General features: G+C 29.1%; 1 protein-coding gene across 2 annotated transcripts in view; it reads right to left on the bottom strand.

Moving 5' to 3' along the window:
- The window catches only part of LOC111618762 (DDB1- and CUL4-associated factor 8-like), a 42,905-nt gene that overhangs the window by 6,818 nt on the left and 26,541 nt on the right, over positions 1 to 9,546 (bottom strand). For both annotated transcript variants that reach the window (XM_023360336.1, XM_023360335.1), the window contains exons 5-7: positions 8,953 to 9,060; positions 5,026 to 5,092; positions 453 to 510 (exon numbers count right to left, since the gene is read on the bottom strand). In XM_023360336.1, the coding sequence (XP_023216104.1) occupies positions 453 to 510; positions 5,026 to 5,092; positions 8,953 to 9,060 (233 nt within the window). The remainder of the gene's footprint in view (positions 1 to 452; positions 511 to 5,025; positions 5,093 to 8,952; positions 9,061 to 9,546) is intronic.

Genomic DNA, 9,546 nt, shown 5'->3' on the forward strand with positions numbered 1-9,546 from the left:
CATTATCATTTCCAATATTACATGTTTTATAATTGCATCTACAATAAGCTTCTAATCGAAGTAAATGGAAGAAACAGAAAAATAAACAGAATGTTTTAGATGATATCTACTAAACTTCATATGAATAAGTGTTATGTTATCAATGGTCACTTCAAAGTTTGTAGAGTTATGTGACCATTTTATTTCAGTTCTAGCAATTTTTTAAAGGTTATGTTATAGTGCAGGTTATACACCACCATAGTTTATTCAAAACAAAAATGTACTATTTTAAATGTACACAGAAATCTTGAAAGTTTTACGACTATATAAAAGTAATAATATTGGTCCCTTAATGATGAACATTTATAATTCAAAATTGTTCAGATATGTACTTTTATGCAACGTTTATAATATAAAATTCAGTTTAAAAAGTATTTTCTATATTTATTTATACATAATAAAAATGAACTTACCATGTCCATTGTAATTATAAACAACTGAAGTAACATCTGCTCTTATATCACTATCAACCTATAAAAGTTTTTACTTTGTTATGATTATTATTCTTTTTAAAGTAAAATAAAACAATGAAATGATCTAAATTCATTCTTAAAATTATTTTTCATAATGACAAATTTATTTACAACTGAATAATTATTTTTTGATAAACACTTATTTCTTTATCATTTGTATGTTGTAAAATTCTACTTGATGATTGGTTAATTTCTAATTAAAAATAAATTCAATCAGCTCCTGTTTTACAATCACTCTTTTTATAACTAATAAATATTGTGTTTGAAGTATATTTTTTGTTGACCATCTCAGTAGTATCATATCATTCAAATTCTATTTTTCCAAGAATGTAATCTCAATGAAATTATGGGAATAGTGTGTTATGACAGTAAATTTATGGAAAATACAATGGCTTGCTTTATAGCAGTTCAGTTTTAATGATGATTTTTTGAGCTTTGAATAATCATCACTAGTAAACCAATATTTTTAATATTTTCAAAACACCATTTTTTTTGTATAGTTAACTAATTTTATGTATAAAAAGCAATTTGAAAGCAAGTGTGAGTTATGCAATAGTGTGGTTTTATTTACCAATTTTAATTTGCAATTTATTATGAATTCATCAAAAGCTTTTCTTTTGTCTAAACATTTTTAATGTCTTTAAACTAAAGTTATTACTGGTTGAAAGGTAAGTTGTTAAATTTGTATCTTGCACTACTGGCAATTTGTCAGATTTCAACTGTCAGTAGTGCTCTCCTTTCCATGTAAACTATATAGAAACAAATTTAATTTTAACATATGTTCATACATTAAAATTAAATTTGTTTCTGTATACATAGAACAGGGGTGGATCCACAAGGGATACAGGGAGTACAGGGGCACAAGTTCTCCACATTAAATAAATAAATTTTAATTGTTTTGTGTCAAAAAGTGTTTTTTAAAAACATTTATGATGAAAAATATGGTTTATTGGACCATCCACAATACAATTGTCTTGCACATGTTAATAAAAAGGTTCTTGTAATTATTCAAATATTTTTAAGTGAACCTTCCTTTTGGGTTATTGCAGTGTTTTTCAACCTTTTTCATTGAGTGGCACACCTAATTGAAAAATAACAAATCGTGACACCCTTGACCAGCAGCGGATCTANTTTTATTTATTTCTAAATAAAAATTGAAAGTGTCTGTAGAAGTAATTTTTTAAAATATCCTTATTCGTAATAAAGTTTTAATGCTTATTACTATAATCTAGACATGTTAATTCTTAAATATACTTGTATATTTAAGGATTGGGCCAAAATATACCAAAATATACAAGTATATATATTATACTTGTGGCCCAAAACTCCATGACTTCTTCCAATGTGGCCCAAAGAAACAAAAAGGTTGGACACCCCTGGTTTAAATGATAGTTTTTTTATTTTTTATATGCAATTATCAGAAAAATTCAAATAAAAACACTTAAATCTAAAGTTCATTCTAACTAAATTTATTTGCTTTGTACAATGCATTCTCACTAATCTGAACTACTTATTGCATGGAGTTGTTTTAATTAGTAAAAACTTCCAACTATCGGGGCAGTATATAACAAAAAGGAAGTGAATTATTACAGACAAACATATCTTTAAAATTTTATTTTGTATTTGATACATATGTTTGTTAAAATAAATATTTTAACATAATAAATGTATATGTACACATAATAGGGTTCTCATTTCCAAGAATTTAGAGAAAAAGTGATCTGTTTCCCAGGATATAATTAATTATTTTTAAGATATAAAATAAATCTTGAAATTGAATGATATAATTATTTTTCACTTTTTAACTAATTTAATATGTCCCACAACCTCCAAAATAATAATAAGAATAATAATGCTGTGTAAAATATGTGCGAGATCTGTGAGTCTGATTAACAATTTAAATATAACGTTAAAATTATAAAGTAAAATATTTTTTCATTTTGGTGTGAAAATATCGTTTTTCTAACGTGGGAAAACTGATAAAAGAGTCACTTCCTTTAACGGAAGTAGACGCATCCTTTTGTTTCCAGTTATCTATCACAAATCTCACCATCCTGGAAATTGTCAACCCCTCAATAATTCTCCTTTTCATCCGTTCACGTGAGAGAAGACAAATAAGCTGATTGGTCGCAAATCATGAGATATAGTCAAAGATCTGCATGATTCGGGGAGTACGTCCGAAGATCTCATAGGGAAAGGAGGTGTCCCATATTCGCTCCCTAAGGCCAATGCCCTTAGGAGTATGTCAGAAGATCTCATAGAGGAGAGACGTAGTCCATATTTGCTCCATAAGGCCAATGCCCTTAGTTGTATCCAATCGAGTATAATAATGAGTTAATTTAGGAGAAAGGAAGAAACTTTTAATATTGTGCCAAATCAGGACCTCTCCATGAAACAAAGTATGATCATAGAATACAGATGAAGATAGACAAAGCACATTTTGAAGTAGTATGATTATAAATGAATTTGTGAGCTCTCTCTCTCGACGCAAATATTTTAATTGCATCCATATTCTCTCTAAATCGCTCATTTGAATTGTTTAATTATATCCCTTTTGTATACTCTTATTTATGTTAGATTATTAAATTCTTTATTTTATGTGTTAAAGAAATGTCTCATCTTTGTCTGAATCAAATCCATATTATCTCCACACGTGTGTTAATCCGCGTATCTAAATTTGATTAACTGGTGTCGGGAACGTCAGGTTCCCGACACCAGTTAATCAAAGAAGGTGAATTCGCCATCATCAAATTCCGCTTTAAATTTATTCTAACTATAAGTCTCTCTGCACTCGATTTCCTAGGATTAGGAAAAGCCATTCTTGTAGACGACCGAGAACTAGTTTCAACAACTACCCGCCGAGTAAGTGATACACGAGTAATAAACTACTCCGTACCCCTGTCTAGAATCTCACATATGTATTAAAAATTACCTTTGAATTATGTAGAAATTTTCAGAAATAGAAAAAATTTATTAAAATTTGTTGAAACTGTTTACAAAAAAAGCCTTTGGATTGAGTTGAAAATTTAAAGAAAAAAATGAACTTACATCAAACTACTAACTTAAAAAGTAATTTTCGTTTTTTTTTAAAAATAAAACATAACTTGTATATAATAATATTGTAAATTTTTATAAGATTTTAAAAAGCAAAGACAGTCAATACTCTGATCACTCAATCTAGTTCTTCTTTTAGTAATGAAAAGTCCTACTACCGAGAATGCCCTTTCTGATTCAATTGATGTAGGTGGAATCATCTTTAATGCATTTAAGAGAAAACAGATGTTATGTGGTTTTTCACCTGTAGCCTCGAAGATTTCTAGTTCGTTTTCAAGATGCATTGCAATACTTCTTTTGCTGTCTAGTATTGTTGATTTGTCTACCTCAGCTGCTTTAATAGTGGCATCAAGCTTATAGCCCAATAATTTGACAGTTCATTTGGATTTAATAATCAGGTTTATGAAGAATAATTTCATACTTATTTCTATCTTTGCTCAATTTGCACAATCTAGCATAATGCAGTTATTCAAGCTACTGGGCATGGTTAAAAATTAAGACAGCATTATTCAAGATATTACAGGTTCTGACAAGTAAAGAATTTTCAGAGTCCTGCCACAAATAGGTTACATCTTGATTATTGACAATCTACGACATGCTAAAACAAACAAAAATTTAAAAAACTAATAAGCAGGCTTAAAAGTAATAAATACAAATGTATTCTGACAGATTATGAGTTAATTATTCTTTCAATTTGCAAAATTTCCTCAACCTTAACACAAAATAAGAAAAAAGTGACCTTTTAAGAAATTTGCAGATTTCCCAGGATGAGAAGAATTTCTTGGGTTAAAAAACAGCTGGGATTACCAGGATTCCATTAGAGAAACTCTAACACAGTATAACCCTGGTAATTTAAACTAATTGAGCCAGAACATGTTTAGAATACAGTTTTTTGGATTATCCAATATTCTATACATGATACATTTACTATGTTAATGTGGGGTTTCTCAATATACTGTAGTGGGATGAGCCCATTGTATTATGTCAATATCACTGACACCAGTCAGGTTTTTGAGAACTGGGATCACAATCTCTTTCTGTAAGGAAGTATATGACTGTACAGGAAGGCAAAAATGATAAGAAACTTGTTTTCTATTCCAATAACAAATTTATTTATTTATTTACACACTGCATATTATGAGCAGCACAAGGTAAGCATGAAAATGATGTATTTTGTCTGAAAAGAGAAAGATTTCTGGATTTTTTTTAACTGTTTGAATTAATCAAAATTTCAAATGACCAAGATTCAGATTAGCAAGGTCCTACTGTATTAATTTTACAAACCTGTCTTATTTAAAAAATATTAATAATTTATTTCTTTTTGTTTTTGTCTGAAATATTTAGAAAATACACACACAACTGAATCAGATTAAGTTTGGATTAGTGAGAATGCAATGTGTTTTTATTCTCATTTAAATTTTGTTATAATTAACATAATTTTTTGAATTTTTACACTTACTAAATGTCTTGGACAATATTTATTCATAGGCTTTCCTTCATTTGAAATATACCTTTTGTCATAAATTCTGAAATAATCACAATAAAGACAAAGCTTCAAATAATCAAAAAGTAAAATTTGTAATATGTAATTTTTTTTTTCCTGTGCCATTATGCAACCCTGATTACACTGATATTCATGACAAAGAACAACATTCAAACTAAACTTGACTAGTGAAAAGATGAGAATAATCTATACTAATATAATAAAGAGGTAATGTTTGTATGTTTGTATGTATGTAAGTTTGGATGCAGCAGGTAATCTCCAAAACTACTCATCTGATTTCAAAAATGTTTTCACCAATATTTAGAATGGAACTTCAGGATGGACATAGGCTGTATATTATTCCGTTAAACATGGGGGATGGACAGTTCTTTACGGTAAGCCTTACGGACAAGGCTTACCATAAAGAACTCTGCTTCTATTTATACTATTTTAAATGCGGTTTTTTGCATTTTTGATTGCATTTTAATAGGGTATGTCAACAGAATGTACACTAAGAAGGGATTTTTCGATATTCCCGCCAGGGGGAGAGGGACAGGGTTAAGGCTTACTGTAAAGAACTTCACTTCTATTATACTATTTTAGATGCGGTTTTTTCGTTTTTGATTGCGTTTTAATAGAGTACGTCAACAGAATGTACCGTCAACAGAATGTACACAAAGAATGGATTTTTCGATATTCCCGCCAGGGGGAGAGGGACAGGATTAAGGCTTACCGTAAAGAACTCTGCTTCTATTATACTATTTTAGATGCGGTTTTTTGCATTTTAATAGAGTACGTCAACAGAATGTACACTAAGAAGGGATTTTTCGATATTCCCCCCGGGGGGAGAGGGACAGGATTAAGGCTTACTGTGAAGAACTTCACTTCTATTATACTATTTTAGATGCGGTTTTTTGCGTTTTTGATTGCGTTTTAATAGAGTACGTCAACAGAATGTACACAAAGAAGGGATTTTTCGATATTTCCCCCGCGGGGAGAGGGACAGGATTAAGGCTTACTGTGAAAAACTTGGCTTCTATTATACTATTTTAGATGCGAGTTTTTGTGCTTTTGATTGCGTTTTAATAGGGTACGTCAAGAGAATGTACACTAAGAAAAAATTTTTCGAAAAATTTTCCCCCACGGGGGAAGTGTTATACATTTATAATAGATACATTTTGAGCCACAACAAGGCGTGGCGGGGTCTGCTAGTTTTACATACAGTGGTACCTCAGGATACAAATGCCCCAGCATACAAAATTTTCTGGATACGACATGAAATTCGAACATAATTTTGCTCCTCAGTACGAACAAAAACTCACCATACGACGTTGTGTTAGTTCACAGCGCCATTTTTTATTTACTTCTGTTCATTGGTCTCAGTCCACGTGTTTGCTTTGTTGTGGAAGGTTCTTGCTTGATAAAGGAAATCTTGAAGTGTTATTAGAAAGTACTGATTTTATTGAAAAGAAACATCTCGAAAAGTTCACACTGGCCGTATTGCTGCTCAGAGTAATGACATTTACCTAAGTCATTTTAAAAACATTTTAAAAAGTAGGCAAAGCCAAACAAACCTCTTTGGATAGATATTTTACCAAGCGACCTCTATCCTGTGAAAGTGCTGGTGGAAGTGAAGGAAAGATGGCAAAAAGCAGTAAATAAAAAATTTAAAAAACATATAAAACAGAAAAGTTAAAAAATTAGTGTTAAGTTATTTTTGAGCTATTGTTACATTATACTAAACTTAACTTACATAACATGTAAGTTAAGTTAAGTATCATTTCCTTTCTCCCTCTCCTCCACCACCAGTTTACACCTCCACCAACGTCTATCCTCAAAGGTAAAGTGCAAATAAAACTATATTTTTTTTAAATCTATTATTCTATTATGCTTATTTATACATTTACAACTACAAAATGCATTTTTCAGTGTTTTCCTTATTAAAGTTTTTTTTCAATGTACTACTTAGCTTTAATTTGAGTGTGTTTTTCATGTTGGAATGAATTATTTGGTTTTACATGTAATCGTATGGGGAAAAATGAATCACCTTATGACATTTTCATGATACGATCTCAGTTTCGGAATGGATTAATTTCATATCCTGAGGTACCACTGTACTAGTATAAATTATTTTAGTACCTAGATGGTTAAAAAATATCAGATATCGTATTTTCAATTAGTGTCTACTTGACCAATGAAATTCTGCCATTTTGTACTATTGTCATATCACAATAGATATGACAATGGTAGGCTGAAATAACCAAACTCTTTATATGGTTTTCATTTTAATGTTTGTTATATTATAGTATTTGATTTAGATAACTACAAAGGTTATCTTACGTAGTGGTTTATCACACTGTGTGACAATCTAACATATTTTAAAAATTCTTTATTCCTCTGCTGTATGTACACAATTTAAAGAACTTTTAGATTGGGTACTCAGTGTGATGAACTCTTATGTAAATATAAATAAAATAATGTTATAAGGTACATTAAATAATTCATACTGACTGATCCATTGATCCAATCTTTTAGCATGTTCTATTCTCAAATACAAAAGATTTAAAACTTTTCCTGTAGGACGGAAATTTATTAGGTTAAATACGAATTTTATTAAATCGAAATTCTATTGTAAAGAATTATATATAACTTTTAATGTTACAAATTATTAATTCATTAATAATAATTTGAAATAACTGAATAACAGGAAACGACAATATATTAATAAACAATGTTTTACTGATGTGCGAAAAAGAAACAAAGAGAATTACTTTCTTAAAATAGGCCTTATAATAGAATAAAATGACTATGAAAAATGAGAATTAATAAGACTTCCATAAATATAATGTAAATATTTATCATCCAATCATTCATTTTGATAACAAANACGTAAAAATTCTCTAATTAGTCTGGAAACGGGGGACCTAATTCTTGCATTCTGTGAAAACGGGTAAGATTAGCTATAATGTAATTATCTTAATCTTCACTATCGTTACTTTTTGCCCAGCGAAGCAGGTCCTTGCAGCTAGATTCTAGATTACTTAGAAAAACAGTCTTTTATATATATATATAAAAAAACTATATTACATACAAATAAAAACCCAGCAAAGTGGGTCCTTGCAGCTAGTAATATAATATAATAGAAAGGTTAGAAGTACAAAATAATCTAATAATCTTAACCTTTGTTATTGTTATTTTTTTTCCTGAGCTATGCTGGGCTCATCACTAGTGAAATAAAGTAAGTATAAGGTATGAGAAATATGTCCTAATTTCTAATTGTTTTGAAAACTACTTCACATCATATATCTATTGGACAATCTTTCATCAGTATTAAATCATCTACAATTAAATCATAAGTAATATTGTAAATGTGTATGTGATGAAAATTATAGTAACTTTGATAGTGACTATCAGATATTATTTTTCATATGTTAAATTTTAGTTAATTATTTTTAAATAAAAGATTTTATTGTTATTTAGTTTTAAATACAATAGAACCCCTCTAGTCCACCCTCGGCTAGTCTGTCACTCCAGTTAATTCGACCGTGATCGGACTTGAGAAACTTGTCCCGACTTGTCAGTGACTCACTGTCTGTGGCGTTCTTCTGTGTTCATTACAGTATATGTTTTACATTGTGTGTACGTGTACAGTTTTGGTGTGTTTTCAACATGTCAGGAGTAAAACGTAAACACGTTACTCTTTCATTAAATGAAAAATTAGCAGTGCTACAAAGACTGGACAAAGGGAAGATTGTTTATTTTACTTTTTTCTGATAATCTGACCTTTTTTGCGTTCTGACCATACCCCCAGTCCCAAAGGTGACGGATTAGAGGAGTTCTACTGTAAATCATGAAAAATAATCATAAATTTTAAATAAACAAAACTGAATAAATTTATTTTACCTGATATAGCAATCTCTTCCTCCAAGTGCAAATTCATATGATTTGTTTGGATTCACAAAAACTGAGTAGAGAGGTATATTTTTCTCATTTTCTGTACATTGTATTAGTCTGTAACATAATAAAATATTGTAAAATTATATCAGTTATATATATATATGTGATATATATATATATATATATATAACTGATATGTGTGATATATAAATATATATAAATAATAGGTGTGATATATATATATATCACACATATTATTCCAAATTTTATAAGTATCAATTAATCAAATTAAATATCAATCAATGTAAGAGTTTTCATTACTTATAAAAATAAAATAAAATTTCTTGCATACAAAAATATATACTGTATATATAATTTTAAACATTATCTAAATTATTCTTTCTAAAATAACTAACTTTTTCTTTCATTTTTGACATGGACTTCGTCCTGTGGACAACACTAATATTTTAATTTAAACAATTATTTCCACAATTTATAACTGGGAAATTGTTAGAACTCCCCTCATATACAGTCATTAATAAACAAAAAAAAAAAAAAAAAAATAAGCTCATGACTGACTCTATATCAACCAATAAGCTT

This window comes from Centruroides sculpturatus, unplaced genomic scaffold, assembly GCF_000671375.1.
Source record: "Centruroides sculpturatus isolate CEXI.00-Female unplaced genomic scaffold, Cexi_2.0 scaffold188, whole genome shotgun sequence".
NCBI classification, from domain to species: domain Eukaryota; kingdom Metazoa; phylum Arthropoda; class Arachnida; order Scorpiones; family Buthidae; genus Centruroides; species Centruroides sculpturatus.